The sequence below is a fragment of the Babylonia areolata genome, chromosome 18, assembly GCF_041734735.1.
Source record: "Babylonia areolata isolate BAREFJ2019XMU chromosome 18, ASM4173473v1, whole genome shotgun sequence".
NCBI lineage: Eukaryota > Metazoa > Mollusca > Gastropoda > Neogastropoda > Buccinidae > Babylonia > Babylonia areolata.
This window is the reverse complement of record NC_134893.1, coordinates 35,980,444-36,002,991: the sequence shown is the minus strand read 5'-3', so window position 1 is coordinate 36,002,991 and position 22,548 is coordinate 35,980,444. Positions and strand designations below refer to the sequence as shown.

At 42.2% G+C, this 22,548-nt stretch overlaps 1 protein-coding gene across 1 annotated transcript in view; it reads left to right on the top strand.

The window, feature by feature from the left end:
- LOC143292714 (tyrosine-protein phosphatase non-receptor type 23-like) overlaps positions 1–22,548 on the top strand; it is a 47,924-nt gene that overhangs the window by 13,035 nt on the left and 12,341 nt on the right. The window contains 7 exon segments of the mRNA XM_076603234.1: positions 892–1,043; positions 1,957–2,150; positions 3,739–4,014; positions 4,580–4,799; positions 5,392–6,328; positions 6,331–8,256; positions 12,217–12,313. Coding sequence (XP_076459349.1) covers positions 892–1,043; positions 1,957–2,150; positions 3,739–4,014; positions 4,580–4,799; positions 5,392–6,328; positions 6,331–8,256; positions 12,217–12,313 — 3,802 coding nt within the window.

Below are 22,548 nucleotides of genomic sequence, written 5' to 3'. Positions count from 1 at the left end.
TATCAGTTATTTTCAGCGCACACGCGCGAAGGAATTGGTAATTGTTGATGTTAATGTGTTTGTTCCGTTCATTGTGTTGCTGTATTCATGATATACATTGAAACTCTATGTATTGTTAAAACTTCATTGAATATGAAAGGTTTTGTGCCAATTTATATGGTCAGACACATATATATGCATTTTGCTTCATGAATAAAAGTAAAAAGCTTTACAAAATGGGAACTAATAACAATAAGAAATTGGTAATAAGGTGATCTTCTACCCTGTAGTCTCTGATCATGTGGACACCACTGATACCTGGCAACCACTTCTCTCTATCTCTCTCGGTTCTCGATCTCTCTTACATCTGTTCTCTCTGGGATATTCCTCCCATCTCCTTTTCTGTAATGAATAGTGGAGTGATAGCCTAGAGGTAACGTGTCCGCCTAGGAAGCAAGAGAATCTGAGCACACTGGTTTTAATCCGGGCAGAGTCGCTAGTATTTTCACTCCTTCCACTAGACCTTGAGTGGTGGTCTGGACGGTAGTCATTTGGATGAGACGATAAACCGAGGTCCCGTGTGCAGCATGCACTTAGCGCATGTAAAAGAACCCACGGCAACAAAGGGGTTGTCCCTGGCAAAATTCTGTAGAAAAATCCACTTCGATAGGAAAACATAAAAACACTGCAGGCAGGAAAAAACAAAAAAAAATGGGTGGCGCTCTCAGTGTAGCGATGCGTTCTCCCTAGGGAGAGCAGCCCGAATTTCACAGATATCTGTTGTGACAAAAAAGAGTAATACAGTACAATACAATACAATGCAATACAATGCAGTGCAGTGCAATGCAATGCAATGCAATACAATATGAATTCATACACAGTTCAGCTTGAAGGTGGTGTTGCCTGTTTCAGTCTGTTTACAAGGACCAACTGAAGAAGCATGACACTCTGATCGGCTACATCGGACAGAACCTGAACGCCCAGGAGAACATTCTGCGAGCACTGACTGATGCTAATGCCAGATTTGCCTCCCTTAGGCAGGCCATTACCCAACAGTCTGCCCAGTGAGTATACTACTACTAGTACTGCTAATGCTACTGTGACCTTGGGATTTTTTGTTTCTTCAAGGAATACAAGGCATTATATTTTTTAAACTGTACATTGTTTTTTGGTTGTTCCTATTTGTGATAACAATCTTTTTACTTTGACTTATATGCATAGGTAGGATATTCTTGAGCACCCATGCGCCCAGAAATGCACAGTGCAATACATGATTACTTATTTTGATTACACACTATAGTGGAGTGATGGCCTAGAGGTAACGCGTCCATCTGGGAAGCGAGAGAATCTGAGCGTGCTGGTTCGAATGACGGCTCAGCCGCCAATGTTTTCTCCCCCTCCACTGGACCTTGAGTGGTGGTCTGGACGCTAGCCATTCGGATGAGATGATAAACTGAGGTCCCGTGTGCAGCATGCACTTAGCGCACGTAAAAGAACCCATGGCAACAAAAGGGTTGTTCCTGGCAAAATTCTGTTGAAAAATCCACTTCGATAGGAAAAACAAATAAAACTGCACGCAGGAAAAAATACAAAAAAATGGGTGGTGCTGTAGTATAGCGATGCGCTCTCCCTGGGGAGAGCAGCCCGAATTTCGCATAGAGAAATCTGTTGTGATAAAAAGAAATACAAATACAAACAGTATCAGTCAAAAAAAAGTTTTTTTTGATGTCAGAATTTGCACCAAGACCTTATTACAAGGTAACCCTCTTTTTGCTACATGTAATTAATAAATATAAAACACTTGGTTATCCAGTTCACCATTGGACAAAAGAAAGCAAACTGAATGTTATCATACTTTTGTTTCTAGGTGGGAAGGAGAGGGTTAGACCCTGCCTTCCAATGCCGCAGAGTCCTAAACACAGGGGATGCAAAAGGCTATGGGACCTGTAAGCTTTTAAATTCTTTTTTTTTTTCCAGGCGGGAAGGGATGATCCAAGATCTGATCCTGTGTTTTGAGAAGTATGAAGAACTGCTGGGCAAGTCCAAGAAGGGCCAGGACTACTACAGCCGCCTGAAGGAGGCCGTCACCAAGACCCTGGACAGGTGCCGCAGTGAGTGTAAGGTGCGGCAGGAGGAGCGGGACATGATCGCCTCCAAGTATGCCCCCAAAGGTCTGTGTGCTGTGTCTGTGTTCTGTGAGTCCATGTCATTTGTTTCCATGCATGTTTGTGTGTGTGTTGATTGGTGTGTGTGTGCATGTGTTTGTGTGTGTGTGTGTGTGTGTGTGTGTGTGTGTATCTCTGTGCATGTGTGTGTGTGTTATTGCAAAGAACATTATATAAATGCTTTTTTTTCTTTTCTTTTTTTCTGGACTGCGGCCGGCTTCTACCCAGAGTTGACAACAACATGAAGACAGATTAGTGAAAAAAAAAAAAAAAGGACACTGAGACAGATAACTGGAAAAGAAAGACATTGACAGATGAGCAGGGGAAAAACAGACACTGAGAGTGAGACAGATGTCAAGTGAAAAAAAAAAAAATTGCTGAGAGTCTGAGACAGATGAGTGGGGGGAAAAGACATTAAGACAGATGAGTGGGTGGGAAAATACGTTAAGACAGATGAGCAGAGAAAAAAAAAGACACTGAGATAGATGGTTGGGAAAGAAAGACAGGTTGAGACAGATGAGTGATTTAACAGTTGAAGCTTGCTGCAGTCAAACTGCCCACTTGAGTTTGTAGTGGTTGCATCTGTTTACTCTAAACCTCAGAAGTAACAGGTTTATCATGTATCAGAACAAAACCAGTGCCAGTGTTCTGTTGTTGTTGTTTTTGTTGTTGTTGTTTTTAATAATGAAAGACAGACTGAATCTAGCCACTCACAAGACTGAATCTGGGCACACAAACTTTTCCCATCCGGAAGATGTTTGTTTTTAAACCCTGTGACTGCTCCTGATGAGCATGCTGGTCAGTGAAGGGCTGTCACATCACTGAGATGAGACACAGCTTACAGGTCAAGATGTCATTGTCAGTCACCACTCTGCTTTTTGACTACTCGCTTTTGGGACTGTATTTTGCTTTTTGTTTAGTAAAGTCATTTTCATCAACCATAAGTGCACAAAAAGTAGTGGCAGCACTTCAAACCCATGCCACAACAGATGTAATTTCACCAAGGCTGAGCAGTCAAAGGGTTAAAATAGTGGAGTGGTGGCTCAGTGGTACCAACCGCCTAGGAGGTGACAGAATCTGAGCATGTGGAAGATTGAATCCCACTCTCTCAAGAATTTTCTCCTGCTGTACCAGACCTTGAGTTATGATCTGGATGCTAGTCATTCAGATAAGACGATAAGCCGAGGTCACATATGCAGCATGTACTTAGCACACATAAAAAAATTTTTTAAAAATTTAAAAAAAACAACAGGAAAGAGAGTTGTCCTTGGCAAAGTTCTGGAGAAAAATCCACTCTGATAATAAAACACACCTACAAAAAATGCAGCTTCAGACAAAAACAAGGAGAGGGTGGCTGGTGCCAGACTGTGGTGATATGTACTCACTGGGGAGAGCAGTATGAATTTCTCACAGGAAAATATGTCGTGACAAAAAAAAGTTCTCTTACTAAATGACTGTCTATTATGGCCTCTGGCATGTAGGGCAGCAATGAAGAACTGCCACTCTTTGTGTGTTTTGGGCCAGTCTCAACAACAACAACAAAATTAGTACGTATTATACAATTCAATATAGGTGCTTTATTTTTTTCTTGCAGTGCCACCTCCCTCTCGACCAACTGCCCCCAAGCCCGGTCAGCCGGGTACCCCTACCACCCCAACGCCTGCTTCCACCCCTGTCATGACACCTCCGCTGGCAGACTCCCCCCAGCTGCCCCCGGGCATGGCGGCCCCTCCTCCTGTAGGGCCCAGTGGCTCAGCGGCACTGCCACCATCTTTTGAGGGACCCAAGTTGAAGGATTTCCTTCCATTCATGAAGCCTCAGAGTTTTGGACCCAAGGCGTCCTCACCATCTCGGCAAGTCTTGCCTCCTGGTGAGTGTGGGTGGTGACGGTTTGTGTTGGGTTGAAAAGGTTTATCTGCAAAGATTTGTGTGTGTGTGTGTGTGTGTGTGTGTGTGTGTGTGTGTGTGTGTGTGCCTGATGTAGCAGACTGTTTGTATCCCCTTGGATTTTTTATTTTTTTATTTTTTACCATGGGGTGAAATCTAGCTGGCCCAGATTAACGCTGGGGTTTATGTAGACTTGCCTGGAGTAACCCCCAGGGATTAACCTTAACTCTTCAGAAGCAATTTCCCTCACCCCCCAGGTTGGATTCTCCCACCACACCCCTTCATAATGGATATGGGTGTTTTTATACTAGTTTTAAACACATGGTTTTATTTATTTATCCACATACACACAAAATCATGTGCGCGCACACACACACACATTACTCACACACACACACACACATTACACACACACACACACACACACACAAGCGTGCGCGCACACATGCACATCACACACACACACACACACACACACACACACACACACACACACACACTTCCTGCGCAGGAGTTCGGAGATGTCTCACAACCCTGCCTGTACACAGCTTCTCCAGACCCAAGCCTCAGTGGTCCTCCATCACTGGCCTCATCATCCGCCTCTGACTCCCCTCAGCACCGAACCCTGACCCACATGCCCCCAGATGCTGCCTTTGGTCCGCAGCAGCTGGCCGCTGGGCCCCAAGGTTACAGAGGGGCCGGACCACACGCAACAGTGTCAGGGTCCACTCCAGATGTGGCATCCGCTGGTCAGATGCCCTCTGCCAGGTGAGCAGCTATCTATTGGATAATTTTGTATTATAGTGTATTACATTTTGTCTCTGTTCAAAATTCGGGCTACTCTCCCAAGGGAGAGCTCATCCGACAGTGAGAGCACCACTCTTTTTTTTCTTCCTATTTATTCTTCTCGCAAATGTAATTTGTTTTGCAATCATAGTGGACTTTTCTACAGAAGTTTGCCATAGGCATCCCTTTTGTTGCCATGGGTTCTGTTATGTGCGCTAAGTGCACGCTGCCTAAGGGACCTTGGTTTATCATCCCATCCAAATGACTAGCATCCACACCACCACTCAAGATCTAGTAGTGGAGGGTGAGAAAATATTGGTGAGTGTGGGATTTGAATCAGTGCACTCAGATTCTCCTGCTTACTTCAAGGAGGCATGATATATAGTGATACTTGTATTGTGCAAAGTCTGTGTTGTGGGTTTTTACGCACTGAAAAAAACACATGTAATATCGCATAATGGCATACAACAGCACATGAAGGCGTACAAGAGGATAAAGATCTATATACACAAAGACACTACTACATAAACATGACAAACAAACCCAAGACACAAGTGGTTTCTCTGTTGCACAGGACCACCATAGCAGACATACGTCAGCCCAGTGGCGCCCCTCCCCCCGACGTGACAGCCAACCTGCCAGGTGACCCCGGGCCTTCAGCCACAGCAAGGCAACCTGCCAGACGTGTCATACCTGTCAGCCACCAAGGACGGCTTCTCTTCCCTTCCACCCCACTTGGCCTCTCAGCTCGGGGGCTATGGAGGAGGCATGCCTGCGGCCGGAAGAGGAGTGCCAGGCAGCGAGGCTTTGGCGTCACCCTCCGCTTCGGAATCCTTGGCGTCCTTCCAGCAGGGTCAGATGCCGCCCGGACTGCCAGCCTCCCATGCGCCGCCAGTGTCTGCAGTCACCAGCACTGCGCAGAACGCAGCAGCTGCCTTGTCGCAGACCATGGGTCAGCATCCTGGGATGCAGCAGCCTCCTCAGCCCCATCCAGCCATGTCCGGCCAGCCAGGCGGCTCACGGCAGTATCCAGTGAGTTACGGGATCCAGAACCAGCAAGCCATGATGAGACCTTCACCCAGTCCGTCTCCTGTCTCATCATCCCCCTCCCCTTCGCCGGGAGTGTCTGGTTATCCACAGCCCCAGCAGAGCGGGTACAGTCAGTTGGGGCATTCCCTTCCCCCCCACCTGGCCCAGTCCGCTTCACTGAGACCAGGGACCCCTCCCCAGCAGGGACAGCTGCCAGCAACCCAGCGGTTCCAGCAGCCTCTGCAGCAGTACCAGCAGCCAGACCAGCAACAGTATTACCCAGTAGGGGGTGCGCAGACACAACCTGCCGACAGGGCAGCAGCAATACCAGCAGGTGCATCCTACAGCCCAGCAGCTACCTGGTGGTGTTCCAGTTCAGGCGAGGCCTCATGACCCAGTCAGCCTGGCCAGCCAGCATGCGCCTCATTCCATGCATGTCTACAACCAGTCCGGTCAGAGAGTGGATGCCAGGTCCCTGCAGCCTCAGCCGTCCTCACAGCTGCCTTCTGCCAACACTGCCACCTCTTCTGTGGCGGGTGTAGCATTTGGACAGCAGTCCTACCCCCTGCCTTCCTCCAGCATGCCCGCTCCCTTCAGCACCACAGCCCCAGTCCCCTCAGGGCAGGCACAGTCAGGGGTGAATGTTGTGACTGCAGGACCCCACCCCCCGACCTCCCAGTACCAGTCCCAGAAGCCTGCACAGCAGCAGCTGCCACCGCCTGTCCCAGGGATGATGCCCCAGAGTCATCTTCCAATGTCAATGCCTTCTCAGCAACAGCTCCCCCTACCTGCACATTCTCACTTACCCCCCACCAGCACCCAGTCAGCCCACCCAGTTTCCCAGCAGCAACCATTCCAGCAACAGCCTCACGGATACGCTCAGCTGAATCAGAATGCCTCCCATGTGCAGGGGCAGGTGTCTGGCCCAGGTGTTGGTATGCCTCAGGGGCAGGTGTCTGGCCCAGGTGTTGGTATGCCTCAGGGGCAGGTGTCTGGCCCAGGTGTTGGTATGCCTCAGGGACAGGGTGCAGTGCCTGGACAAGGGCAGAGTGTTGGACAGTTCATGCCAGGAGCGCAGACCATGGGAGCATTCTCTTCGGCTGTGCCATCATCCCAGGCCTTGACACGTCCACAGCAACAGCAGACATTACAATACCCGCAAACATTCCAGACTCCTCACCTTCAGCAGCCCAGACCCCCTGTGTCGAGCGGCTACCACCCAGGCTACAGCCAAGGGGCACAGAACTTTGGCGCTGTGCCAGCAACCTCCAGCATGGTTCCTCAGACTATGGCCAGTATCATAACAGCTCAGGCAGGTCAGGTCCCTGCGACCAGTGGCCAGCTGTTCCCTGGACAGCAGCAGGGCTACCCACCTGGTTCCAGACCACAACAATTTTCCCAACAACAGCAGTTTCCTCAGCAGCAAAAACAGCCACAGCCGTTCCCCCCACAACAACAAATGTCATACCCCCACGCCCAGAGTTCCCAGCAGCAAGTATCCTCACAAAAGCAACAACAACAGTTCCATCAGCAACGACACCCATTCCCCCAACAACAGTACCTCTCCCAGCAGCAGCAACAACAACAATCGTACCCCCAGCAACCATTTTCCCAGCAGAACCAGCCGTTGCCTCAACAGCACCAGCCGTTTCGTTCACATCCTCCTCCTCCACATCAGCAACATCCCCAACAAGTATTACCACCCCAGCCTCACCAAATGCAGGGTCACCAGATCCGACCCCAGGGTGCTCAGCACTCCTTACCCGGACAGCAACCTCAGCAACAACAGCCTCAGTACCCACAGTATTCTTCTCAGCAGACACAGCCTCAAATACCGCCAGAGTCCCAGCTGATTTTCCCCACCCCTCTTCAACCGTCAAGGGTGCCACCTGTTCAGCCTCCCACCCCGACGTCCCAGCCAGGTGTGTCAGGTCAGGGAACTGGCACCCATCACCCTCTCACCCCACAAGGTCCGGACATGCCGCCACTGCCACCATCCACCCAGCAAGCCCACTCCTCCCTGCCTGCCACCCCACAACCCCAGCCCAGCGGCAGCAATGTCACTGCTGCTGCTGCTGCTGCGCCCTCGCAGTCCGGCTCCCTGTCTGGGCCCAATCTGAGTCGTCAGGAGTCTTCTCTGGATGAGCTGCTGTCCTCCAGTCCTGAAGGATCCAAGCATGCTCCCATCCCGGCACCCATCATCACACCCAAGGTTCTGACAGACCAGGAGAAGCAGCAGCAGAAAGAGGAGGCCATGAAGAAGGGGGCCATTGTGGAGACTGTCAAGGACCCCTATGCCAACAGCAGCGTGCTCAACAAACTGGTGTCGGATGTGGAGGCTTTCGGCAAGTTTGTCGACGACCTCTCCATATCCATCCTGGGGGTGTCTCGTCTGGATACGGTTTGGAAGGTGAGAAGTGTGATGTGTTGCGTTCATTTTTGACTCACTTATGTAAACAAAGTGAGTCTATGTTTTAACCCGGTGTTCGGTTGTCTGTGTGTGTGTCTGTGTGTGTGTGTGTCTGTGTGTCCATGGTAAACTTTAACATTGACATTTTCTCTGCAAATACTTTGTCAGTTGACATCAAATTAGGCATAAAAATAGGAAAAATTCAGTTCTTTCCATTCATCTTGTTTAAAACAATATTGCACCTCTGGGATGAGCACAAAAAAATAAAAAATGAAGCCTAATTATATGTAAACTGCATTTACTGTTATATTTATATTTTTTGTTATCTCTAAACTTGGCACTTTGAACTGATATTCTGACCCAACAACAAGAGCAGTCATTATTATCATTTTTTGTTCAAACAGGAACTTCTTTTGCTAAGCATGGAAGTTTTATTTATTTTCCAAACGTTTTGGTGCAGATAGTAAAAAAGGGAAATTACTCTGTAATTAATGCTAGGGGACTTCATTTGCTTTAAACTGATCTTTCTCATCTTAAACATTACATTTTGAAATTATGCTCAATATATAAAAAGCTTGTGTGTTTTACTCTCAGTGTACAGGGCTTTCACTATGTTCATTCGCCCAAGTGGTCTTTTTCGGAAAATACTAAAATCAATAGGATGAGTGGACTTTACAGATCAGAGATCTGTTGGCTGAGCCCTGAAGGTCATGGGCAAAAATCATTTGCGTACACATATTTATATACATTCAAAGCGCGTGCTCATATTCTTCGCGAACATGAACGACGCCATTTTGTTTCAAGTTGTTGACATGCCCATTCAATCCTATATTCAATGGACAATACATGATAACATGTGATGGAAAGTTGGAGAAGGAGACCGTTAAATATTTATTCAGAGAAAGATTTGTGAACGCCTCATCACTTACTGGATTATGCCCCAAACTGCCATAAAAATATCCACAGAATCAGTCGGAATTCACAGTTAAAAATAATGAACCATGAGAGTTAATACCCTTGAATTGATGAAACGTAAAAATTTCCAGTCTTGACTTTTCTCAAAATGAAGTCCTTTTCACTTCATACGATGTTTAGAAGTACTTGTACTTGGCTCTACATGTTATTAGTTTACAAAATACTCAATTTTCATATCAACTTTAAAACTATAAAACTAGAATGAACATAAAAGAGAAATTGAATCGACCGTGTCAACTGGGTGTAACTAAGCTTGTACATCTATCTAGATACAGAGAAAACGGCTAAATGTTGCAGTGTGTTTGCAGCGATAGCCACGTCTCCTTTACCACGGACTTAAAAAGAATTTTTAATTGCCCTTAAAGATTTTTTGAATGCCCAAGATACACCAGAATAATATGATTTATACAGCATTCTCACTGCGAATACCGCAATCGTTTTATCGCCCTTTAAGAAAGCATGTTTAAATATTATATTTTTGAACGTCAGTTAAGGAGCCACGATTGTGTAATGGGTAAGACAGTTTCTTCTTACCCAAACACGCGGAGTTTGAATCAGCCGTTAGGATTTTTTTTGCTTTTTCTTTTAACCCGAAGCTTTCTAATAACAAATACAGAACACATTTTAACGATTAGATTTTTTAAAAAGTGTATCACAAGTGAGTCTTGAAGGCCTTGCCTCTCTTGTTTCTCTTGTGTTCTTAGTGCTATGTATTTGGCCGCCTCATTTTAAGCTCTTGACTGTGGCTGGCGAGTATGCTTGTTAGTGAAGGGCTGTTACCACACTGAAGTATGACTGAACTCACTGACACATGTCAGGTAGTCGTTCACCATTCTTTATGATTTATGTGAACTTCATCCTCTTCGGATTACTTTTTTTTTTTTTTTTTTTTGTGCCAAAATCAGTGACACCTGATAGAAGGGTACACGATGCATTTCAAAGACATGCCACACTGATCCATGTCACCAAAATACAGTAGTCCAAGGTTCAAGTCTGTCAGCCTTTTTTTGTTGTTTTACAATGCACAGGGAAGAAGTGCTTGTGTAGTGATAGTATGAGGTGCATCAGCACATCCTTTTAACCTGTAGCCTGGGTTAAGACGTATGATTTACATCCCTGTTGTTGCAGTTGTATGCCAACAGGATGTATCTCGCATGTCAGTCATGGTTGATTACTTGATAGTTAAAGAGAAACGACCTACTCTGTTTCTCCTTTTCTTTCTGGAATGGTTTGAGATTGTTTACTTCCCTTGGACTTGTTCAGTCTGCACTGAAAATAACTCGCAGGCAGTGGAAAATTCTGAAGTCATTGCTGATGCAGCTGTTCAAAATGTTGCAGTCTAGCAGATCTATCAATCTTGGCAAAGATATGGACAGTGGGGAAGAAAGGCTGTGTAGTACTACGAGTAGTGAGGGTGATGATTCAGGTGCAGATTTGGATTATGATGATGGTAATAGTCACCACCCACTTCCTGACACAAAACAAAAGAATAGAAATTAGAATAGAATAGAATATGTCTTTATTATCAAGTGTACCGGGGTCACAAGGAATATTGCGGGGGAGTGGGGGCTTGGGGTGGGCGGGTGGGGGGGAATAGTACATAACTAGATGCAAACATAAATCGATAATCATACACACAGATACAGTAGAAATTAAATACATACATGTGCATATCAATATAAGAACTTCTGCATACTTACACATGCACGCACTGCACACACACACACACACACACACACACACACACACACACACACACACAAACTCTCTCTCTCTCTCTCTCTCTCTCTCTCACACACACACACACACACACACACACACACACACACATTTGAACAGAAGCTGCATATTACATGTGATGATGTGTATGGGTCTGGTGACTAGATCTTCAGGTATATGGTTGTTGTAACAGTGATATAAGTTTTGTGCCCTTGACTGATCAGTCTTTATGTACCAGGTCAGGAGTGAAGTGACAGTGAACATGAGCCAGTTGCTGGCACAAGCTTTGCTATTAGGTGTGTGGCCTGGAAAGTGATGGGGGGATGGGGGTGGGAGCAGTCAGAAGAGGGGTGGTTGGTTAGTCAAGCTGTTCATGAGAGAGGGAGGGGGCATGGTCTGTTGGCCATGTGCCAACACAGCAGGGTACCCAGTTTCTTTTTCATTAAACACTGGGATAATACAAGGCCACAGGCACCCACTGAAAACAAATTTGCCTGGAAATCTTAAATTGATTATTATGCAGATAATTTTTAATCAGTTGCATGGATTTGTACTTTGACTGAGAGTTAAAAACAACATATGTAATATATATTATATTATATGATATATATATATATATATGTGTGTGTGTGTGTGTGTGTGTGTGTGTGTATTATATGCAATAGATTTCAAATAACTTTATAATCTCCTTAAAGGACAATGTATGAGTTATTTAGCATACAAAATTTTAAGGAGATATATGTATCTTTCTATTTCAGGAAAAAATGCTTAATTTTTGCACTTGTGATTTTTAGCATGGCATACAATGACACAAGAATCACAAAATTGCTCAGATGTTTGGCAGGCAAGGGTTAATGACAGGTCTGTCAGTATCACCAGTAAACAGTTTCTGGCAGTCCATTATATGCTTAGCAGCTTTTTCTGAACAGGTCACAGTCCTCTTCCAGTGGTTTGTGTTGGATAACATTGCATACACTACACATGAGTGCTTTGAACAGACAGGGATATTATATTTGTGAGTTCCTGTTTAAAAAAAAGAGAGAGAAAAAAAAGAATATATCATGAAATGAATAGTTTTGTGTTAAGGGTTTTTTTTTTGTTCATTTTGGGTGGACAGTTTGTCCTCAGAGTGGAAAAAGAGATGGAATACACTGCTGTGCATGTGTTTTTTTTAATAGATTTGATTGACAGAGTTCTAATTTTTATGCTGTCAAAAAGATTCAAATTCATTTCTTTCCTGACTTTGCTGTTGTTGTTTGTTTTTAGAGTTTGATAGACAGTCAAGACCATGATGTGAAGAAGCAGTCCATCGCTATTGCAAGGTGCTATCCTATGAAAAACAGGGAACCAGACATAATGCCATGTAAGTCTTTTGTGTTTTGATGTTGTTATTGTTTTGATGATGTCATTCAAATCATTCTGTGTCTGTGTCCTCCTCTTCTTCTTCCTCAAGTCAGTGAAGAGTCATTGTGGTGCCACACAGACGAACCGTTCACCAGATTCCTCCAGGTCTGCAGAGCCTGGGTATCTGCAAATTGTTTTCCTGTCCTGTGTCAGGGTACCACAAGTGTATTGTCGCAAGTGTGTATTTTGTTTGGATATTTTTTTTGCTAACTTCTTGAGTTTTGTAGTCATCCATCTTCAGTCCGTGTATGTGTGTGATACTTGTGTGTGTAAAAAATGTGTGTGTGCATGCTGGCTTGCATACATGTATACATGTCCAGAAAGAAGGCCACAGAATCAGTTGATACATAACTTTCTTATTCTTTCCATATCTCATTTTCTGTTTCCCTTGCTACTGTCTTAGGTGAAATTGAAATTAAAAAGAAAGGTCCAAGAAGGTTGCATGGGTGAAGTTCTGAAAGTGGTTTACCTGTGATATTGCAAGGTGCAGACGTAAAACCTTTAAGAGAGATGGAGAGATATTTCATAGAGAGAGAAGCAAAGGAATGTCATTTAAGTTTAGTGCAGTCACTTCCTATGTGTACGTATATGTACTTAAGATTTTACAAGTTTGTACTTTTTCTCTCTCTCTTGCTTTCTTCCCCCCACACCCCCCACACTTACACACACACACACACACACACACACACACACACACACACACACACACACACACACACAGCCCAGTTACAAAATCCAATTAACTGTACACACACACACACACACACACACACACACACACACACACACACACACACTCCTCAAAGATACATAACTATTGATATTCCTGAATATTCAGTTTCTTTGTAATGGAGATTTTAGTAAATTTTATTTTCATACAAAAATTGCAGAGACATCAGGTATAAATCATCAGGTGACAGATTTTTTTTTCTACCCTTTAAAAAAAAAAAAAAAAAAATGGAGATCAGCATTCATAAATCACAAAGCCGTAACTGAGACAGTGTACCGTTGAGAATGCTTTGTGTGCATTGGGGAAAAAAAAATGCATGTGCTTACCTTTGCCCTTTACACTTTTTTTTATGGTGATTGCATCAGCAGCAGTCTTTGCTGAAAGATGAGATTAAAACATTTTTTTCCAGTGTATTCATTTCCAGTTAGAAAAAAAAAAGTGAACTCTAAGTTCGTGTTCCTTCAGTCCATCTTTCTGTCTTGTAGGTGTAGGTGAATCAATGGTAGAATCTAAGAATGCCAGGATAGGAAGAGAACCATCTATGATTTCTCCCTGACTAGACAAAAGACTTTCTTCCTCTTCAACAAAATTTCACTTCAAAGAATCTATTGCAGCCGTTGTACCTGTCAAAGTGTAGTTTACTCTTTAAAGTTGGACAGGATGTTGTGGGTAAAAAGAGGGAGAGAAAGAGTACAAGGTAGCACACACACACACACACACACACACACACACAGAGTATTCTTAACCTCAGAGGGGACAGTTATTATCTGTGGTTTCCCAACCTAGCAGTTACTGAACTTTGTCAGTAAGAGGCTCAGCAGTTGGTGACCCACACATGTTGAAGTGGGGAAAAAAAGAAGAAGAAATAATCAATAGCTGCGCTGGGTTTCTTTTGGGGGGTGGCCTCAAGGCATCAATAAATTCCTGTGAACTGTCTGTGCTAGGGCTGTGACAGAAAGAGACAAGGTATGGCTGAGTGTGAGGCACACATTTTCAGCTTCATAGTAAGATAGTTGCACTGCTCAAAGGTTGTGGGAAATGGAGGTCCATTTGTAAGGCAAACAGAAGAAAGAATTCAAACTAACAAAATAAAGAATATGAAGGGTATATGAGAGTTTTTACTGTTACGTTATTGTACCTTCCAGTGGCTTTGAAGAGATTTAAGCATTTTATGTAATGACCACAGTTTGTTTTTTACTGGGTTTAAATTTGGTCAATATCAGGAAGGATTTATTGTTGTTGTTTTTTTGTTGTTGTTTTTTTAATGCATTTGCATCTGTCATAGACTGGCTTTCTGTTGAACTGTCATCACTATGCTACCTTGTCATTGCCTGTGCACTTGTGTTAGGAGCTTAGTTCAAGGCCTAACATGATAAATGTCCCCGATGTTGAAACTGCGCAGAATGACATTTGAACAGAAAGGAAGCCCACACAAAGACAAAGTGATTTTTTTTTTAAGATAATGATAAAAAAAAAGGAAAAAAAGAAAGGAATGGAGGGGAGTTGGAAAAAAACCCATAAAAAAGTAAATCATTGAAAGCAGGTAAATGGGAGAAAGATTCAGATTGAAAATTCAATTACTTTCTCTTTTAAGTCTCAGCATCACTTTTAGTCTTTGGTTTTATCACAGTATCTCGACAAAGCTATGGGGTATATTGTCACATTGTAAGAAATTGGAAATAATTAAATAGAATTCATGTTAACCAAAACAACCCCCCCCCCCTCACACACACACACACACACACACAAACACCAAAAAACAAAAAAAGAACAACAAAAACAAACAAACAAACAAACCAAACAAAAACAAAACAAAAAAACTGACAGAAAATGGAATAAATGGATGGATGAATTGAACAAATGAATGAATGGATAAATCAATAGACAAGTAGACAAAGTTTCTCCAGATAAAGTGTCTTGAGATGTTTGAAATTTAAGATAGCACAGACCTATATATTTTGCCACGTTCACTGGTGCATACCTAGGCTTGAGAAAAAAGTAACTTAGTAAGATAACAAATATGGCTTGACCCCTTCCATTTCAGTCACAACCCATCACCTGCATATTCATCTTTTTTATTTATCATTATCATTTATTTTTTATCCTTATTTATTTATGAAAAAATTGTTTTGTTTATTTATTTATTTATTTATTTTTTGTTTTTTGCTCTCATCTTTTTCGCTGAACAGGTATTGAAACATGACTATATCCCAAAGTTTTTTTTGTTTTTTGGGGGGAGGGGGTGGGGGTTACACATAACCCAGAACAAAAAGAGTTTCAGTTTGGTTGTTTTGTTGTCGTTCTTGCATGCCTGTTTGTTTGATGTCCCTTGCAATTGAATGCTTATGAGGAAGGAATTTTGGATTGGCTTGCATGAATTAACCAGCAGCCAAGCACTGTTGCTCTGCACTTTTTTTTCCTTTTTTTTCAGAGGGGAAAAAGTTCAGTACCCATTGAAGCTGTTCATTTTATTTTATTTTATTTCATTTCATGTGTGTGTGTGTGTGTGTGTGTGTGTGTGTGTGTGTGTGTTGTGTGTGTGTGTGATTTACTTTAGAAGTTGCTTTTCCTTCCCTAAAAACAAATGTAATTATGGGTGATATATGTAACTGCAGGAGACCATTTTTCTTTTCACTTTTATGTTATCTGCAAGTTTCTTTTCATATTATACAGAACTTGTAATAAACAGAAAAAAAGAAAGAAATACATGCACACCACCTTTCATAGTAAAGCCTTCAGTAGTGACAGACCTAGTGGACTTGCCCGATTTTGATCTATGTAATTGAAATGAAGTAGGAAAAAATTATATGGTTTGACAGTATAGTAATTTTGTTCATTCTTTATTTTTTCTCTCCTAGGTCTAAGTTTAATCCTGGTTTCCTTATGTGTTCTGCAATATAAAAAAAAAAGTAAAACAAAAGCACACAAAAAAAGCATCATCATGTAACTTCCAGAGGCAAAGTCTGAAGAAAGACAGAAAATGATGAATGATTTTTTTCCCCTTCCAGATCAATAGTGTAATGTTGCTACCATCAGAATGGAAAGGGCAAGTAAGAAGCATGTGCTGAATCTTGGTTGGATGTATATATATATTTTACTTCCAGCATTGACACCTCCGTCTTGGAATCTTTCCCAAACCTCTTTTGTTAGGGCTTCCAATGATTTTTACACGGTATTTGCAATATCAACACACACAAAAAATAGAGTTAAAAAAAAATAATTAAAAGAAGAAATAGAAGAAGGAGAAGAGAGAGAGGGAAAAAAGGAAGAAAAATAGTATTGTGCAAGTATTCCTGTTTTAGAATGAGGACATTGTATTTGTAAATATTGTCACAGAAAGCGGTTTCATCATGTCTTATATTGTAGGTCTGCACTTTTGATATGTGTGTGTGTGTGTGTGTGTGTGTGTATGATTGAAAATCCAAAAAAGCAGAACCTCATATCAAGAAGGCATCAGTGTGTTCGGACAAATCCTTATACACTACACCACATCTTAGGCAGATGTCCCACAGCAGCATAACTCAGCATGCTAGTCAGTCCTTGAGTGCATGCATGATATATTTGTGTACCTATCAGAGTGGATTTCTTCCACAGATTTTTGCCAGAGGACAATACTTTTGTTACCATGGGTTCTTTTTCAGTGCGCCAAGTGCATGATGCATGCAGGACTTGGTTTATCCTCACATCCGACTGACTAGACGCTCAGTTTGATTTTCCAGTCAAACGTGGGAGGAAGGGTGATGAGAGCAGGAATTGAACCCAGACCCTCAAGGACACTGTATTGGCAGATAAGCATCTTAACCATTCTGCCACCTTCTGCCTAAACCTTACGCGGGGTGGGGGTGGGGTGGGGGGGGGGGGGAGATTAGAAAGGAAAAAGAATAGGTCTGTCTGTTAAGATATACATTTTCTTTATGAGTTGTTGTTTTTTTTTTTTTTGCTTTGTTTTTTTACATATGCATTAAGAAATAGTTTGATACTTCCTGGTTTCTGTTTGCTTTTTTTTTTTTTTTTCATATACATGTTTGCTAGATTTAATGAACATCATTTTTTAAAAATCCGATAATTTATGGCATCTCTGGTAAATATGCTCAAGTCTGGTAGAGGAGTGAGAAGGGTTGCAAAGGCAACACACACACACACACACACACACACACACACACACACACACACACACACACACACACACACCACCACCACCACCGCACCACACCACGCACACACACACGCACACACACACACACACACACACACACACACACACCACCACCACCACCACCACCACCACCACCACCACCACACCACACACAAACACACACACACGTTGGGTATACATCAACACTGTGTTACAGCTTCCTGCATCATTACATGTCAAAACAAAAACAAAAAACAACAAAAAAAATATGTAAGAAAAAGACATATTCAGTACAATGTCAAGTCATAATTATATGTGTATTATATATGGTTGTCTCTTGGGAACTGAGAATGGCATTTCAGTGTGCCATCATCAGTGAACATCACTGGTAGACATGCATGTTGCTTCATAGAGTCTAAAGCACACATGCTGTGCAGTTAGGGCATGTATATAATCTTTATCCATAAGGAATTATAATAATAGTTATATGCTTTGCAAATGTCACTGGTTCAGCTGACCTGGTTTTGAAATTGATCTTCAGGCACAGCAATAGCAGGCAGGTAAAAGTCAACACACTGGGAAAGAGGAAATGGTAAAACCATATCAGACTTCATCCATTTCATTAAATGTATCAATATAGATATCCGTTCTTTTTATTGCTTTTGATATTTACTTTGTGCATTCTAAGACTACAGTCAGGTCGCACATTTTTTCAAATCCCTGCTCTCTGTTCCTTCAAGTCAAACCCTACCTCCTTCCAAAATAGCTCCTCCCTCACCCCTTTCTTTTTCCATCCATTGTTTCTCCAGCCTGTCTGTCGGCATGTATAAGTTTTGTCTTTCATCCATATAGGTCAGAGTTAAGCATGTAGGTCAGAGTTAAGCATGTGGTGAAAGTTGTGAGTTTCAAGTCATTTTGATTTCTCTTTATACAAGATTCAGCTCAATACCATATTATGATATTATATATATATATATATATATATAGAGAGAGAGAGAGAGAGAGAGAGATCTGTTAATTTTAAAAAATGTGTACATATGATTATGATTATATTGATTATAGTCAGTATGTATGACTGTCATGCCCTGGGGTCCGCAATAGTTCCAAGTTTGGAGAAATATTTTTTTCATTTTGTGAGGGGGTGGGGAGAGGTTGGGGAAGGGAATAATAGGGGTGTACTTTTGGCTTCTTAGACAAGGGTTGTTTCATGGAGATGGCAAAAAAAATTGAAACCTGCTTGTTTTTGCACCATTCCTGTCACAGAGAATTTATCTGCAGAATTTCTCGAAAGAAATCAGTTCACTTCCCCAGGGCTTCTTTGCAAGTTTAAAATTCTTTCTCTGACACAATAAATTAATTGCTTCAAATAAGACAAGAACAACTTTTTTTAAAAGATTGTTTGAAACAGTTTCAGGTAGTTTTTGATACAGTGACCGTTAATGTAGAAACAGTCATGTTTATGGCACAGGTGACAGTCATGTTTATGGCACTGGTGGGAGTTGGAAATACTTTATGCAAATTGATTTTTGTCTTTGCTTTGCTGTTGCTTATACTCGGTTGTATATAACTAGATGTTTATACTCGGTTGTATATAACTAGATGTAGATACTTTGACTTAAAACCCAGGTGACTGTACAGGGCCATATTATGAGGGTTGAAAAAACCATAGTTATCAAATCTGTAGAACAGGAAAAAACAGAAAGAAAGACAGGAAAAAAAGCACCTGGAAAAAAAAGGGGGACACAAGTATCATAAATGCACCAAAAAACACCTAGGACATGCACCTGACATTGACCATTCCATCTTTTTATATAATTATTAATTTTCCACCAGAAGATTAAAAAAATACAACTCACTTTACCATAAACATAACTATGAATACATAATACACAAAATTAAAATAGGAGGCTGCTTTTGTAAATATATATATATAACCCATAGTGACGTGGAAAGTTTTATAGTCTCTTTCTTTCTCTGTCTCTTAGACTCTATCTCTCTATCTCTGTGTATCTATACAATTTTATATACAGAGAGAGGGGTTTAAAACTTCCAAGTTTCTTGGTGTGTGTGTGTGTTGGGTGAGGGATGTATCACAGTATGAGCCATGTCTGAGGACTGTTAGCTAGTTTTGTGTTGTTGTTTTTTTGTTTTGTTTTTCTTTCTTTCTTTTTCTTTTTTTTTTTTTTTAACTTGGCCAGGGGGAAAAGTAAGTAAATAATTAGAACATATGCTTCTGGATACTACAGGATTGAAGATATAAAAGATACAGCACTTACTTCAGTGAACTGAGCAGCAGCACATTGCTGTGTTTCACATCATCCACCCCACCCCTTCCCTTCTCCTAACTGCCCCCTATCCCTCCTCTTTCAGTTTTGGCATTCCAGAGCAGATCAGTTTGAGGAACTTTCACAATATGCAGCACACACACACACACACACACACACGTGCACATGCACACACACACACACACACTGACACTCACTGAGAAAGTAAACAATGATAAAATTATTTTGCATGAAAAATTGTAAAAGGAACTTGTGTAAGTGTATAACTCTCACAGTCTCAGGCAGCAGCAGTAGGTTGTGTCCTCTTGACATGTCTGTTTTTTGGAGCATGAAAGAGGCCAGGAAAAGAAACAATAGCAGCCTACTTCAAGTAACTCCAAAGGAAGTTCTGCTTCTTTGTACTGTAGTGGTTAAGGTGGTGTTTTGTTTATTGTTACTGTTTTTTGGTGTTTGTTGTTTGTTTTTTTTATCTCACCTACACACATCTCACAAACTTTTTTTTTTTTTTTTTCAATTTAAGAAGTGAAAATGAAACAACAAATCATTGAACCAGTCAACTGGTAAAAGTACAAGAGTGAGAGAGAGAGAGAGAGAGAGAGAGAGAGAGTTCTTGGATGTTGGTGCGTTCTTGCGTGTTGAAATAAAAAAATCAGTTTCGTTCATATTTATTTCTCCTTTTCTTTTCTCTCCACTCCCCCCCCCCCCCACCCCCCCAATCCCCCAGCCCCCCTTCCATTTTTTTAAATTATTTTTATTTGAAAACGAAATAATATTGTTAGTGTCATTCATTTCTGTTCTTTTGTCTGTACCTTGAAAGTTTCTGGCTTTTGTGTGGGCAACAGATGTCTGAGCCTCCCGCTGTTGTGAAAGGGAACAGGCATTGGTAGTTGAGGTTGGGGAGATGGGATTGGGGGGCGTGGGGGGAGGAGTGGGTTTGTAGGTGGGAAAGGGGGCGCCATAAACGTCTTGCCAGAAATATTCCCCACTGCACCAGAAATAACCCAAGAGGACTCTTTACCTTAGCCCACTGCCCTACTGCTCCCCTGCCTCACTGACACAGTGACAGCCTGTCCTTGGGTTGGGAGGTTTCTTCAGTTCAGGGGGTGTTGCTCACACACACACACACACACACACACACACACACACACACCCATGCGCGCGCACACACACACACACACACACACACACACACACACACACACACACACACACACACACACACACACATGCATGGGCACACAGACACACAACTTCTGACCCCCAATTCCACCACTTTCTCCCTTCGCTGACCTCCTTCTCCTGAACTTACTCTCCTTTCACTTCATCTTCTGCCAAGCTGTTGCAAGGTTTCCATGTGAACTTTGTGGTATTCCAAAGAATTTGTGTGTGTGTGTGTGTTGGTACATTGTGGATTTTGTGTGTGTGTGTGTTTCTTTTTTTCTTTTTTGGATACTTAATTGGTTAATGTGGAAATGATGTGACTGTGTGCTGCATTCTTCATCACACAGAAAGTGAAGAATACACTGACTATCAGCAATGTATATGATGTAGTTGACAATTTTATGTGTAACCCTTTTACTGCTCAGTGGCACAGTTTGCCATACTTTGTGTAAGACAATTTCCAGAAAATGGCGAGAAAAAAAAATGTTAGAAAATTTTTCTTAGTTCAGTCATTCCAAAACTATTGAATAAAACAGGAAAAAAAATTATCTCCATACAGAATTCTGATACAGTATCAACACTGCCAGAAGTCATAGTCTATAATATTATTCAACTTATGCACAACACACACACACACACACACACACACACACACACACACACACACACACACACACATTTGATAATTACAAACTCCCATGAGTCTGTTCACAACACACATAGACAGAAACATAGTCATTATACTATAGAGACACTAAAATGAGAGAGAGAGAGAGAACCTGTCCCTTTCACATAATTTCAAAGCCTGTGTTTCCGGAAGGTACTAGTATGGGCAAGCTAATGTAATTATTTTAACATGTTAGGTTCAGTGAATATGTGACACTTCTGTCCTTGTTAGGTTCAGTAAAAATGTGACACTTCTGTCCTTGTTAGCTAATGATGCATATAAATGAAATTTATAAACCATACCCCACTCCCCTTTTCTAATTTACTTTTGTTTAGAGTGAAGAATAGGCTTGAAATTGTCAGTTGAAGTTAACCCTTTGAGCCCTGACCACCGCTCTACCGGTGGTGGGGAGGGGTGGCATAATGCCAGGTCACCGGTTGAGCGGTGCGTAAACACTTGTGTTGTGTTTTGCTATTGGTTGACTTATATTGAAGAGCCAGTCAGAAAAACCGTAATATTCTGACGTCAGCGAATGTAGTACCAACATTGCCGCGCCTTTTCACTGTGTTTTGTGCATGTGCTTTGGATAAAAAAGATCGATTTCTACCATGAAGCGTGCAGAGTCTCGACCTGACACGCCTCCTTTGATCAACTGATTCTGCATGCTCAGATTCATTTTCAACATCACTATCTGTAGCAAAATCATCCGATTCGAATTCCACCTCACTATCAGAGTAATCATTGTCATACGCTACTTCAAAAAAATCATCAAGCATACCAATTACTTGCTGCGTTGTGTACAGTTGTTTTCTCGCACGTTTTGTCCCTGATTTCTGCCCTGACGGGCCAGGTTGAGACTCTGCATGCTTCAAGTGTTTACGTTTACGCACCGCTCAACTGGTGGCTGGGCATTGTCATTTTTCTCTGCCACCGGTAAAGCGGTGGTCAGGGGTCAAAAAGGGTTTAATACCAATTATTTGCAAATTTTGGCTCAGGAGCTCAGGCAGAAGGGTTAAAATTGCTCAGGAACTCAGGGCTCAAAGGGTTAACTTTGATGGACATTTCAAAACTTGTTTTGGTGATCAGTGTGGTTGGCTGCAGATCACCACAAAATACTGTGATTTGATTCACTGTTTCCATTGTACTCATACTTGAGTGTACAGTATTCTAAATGGTATTACTATTATTATCTCCGTCAGTAATGACTTTTCTTTTC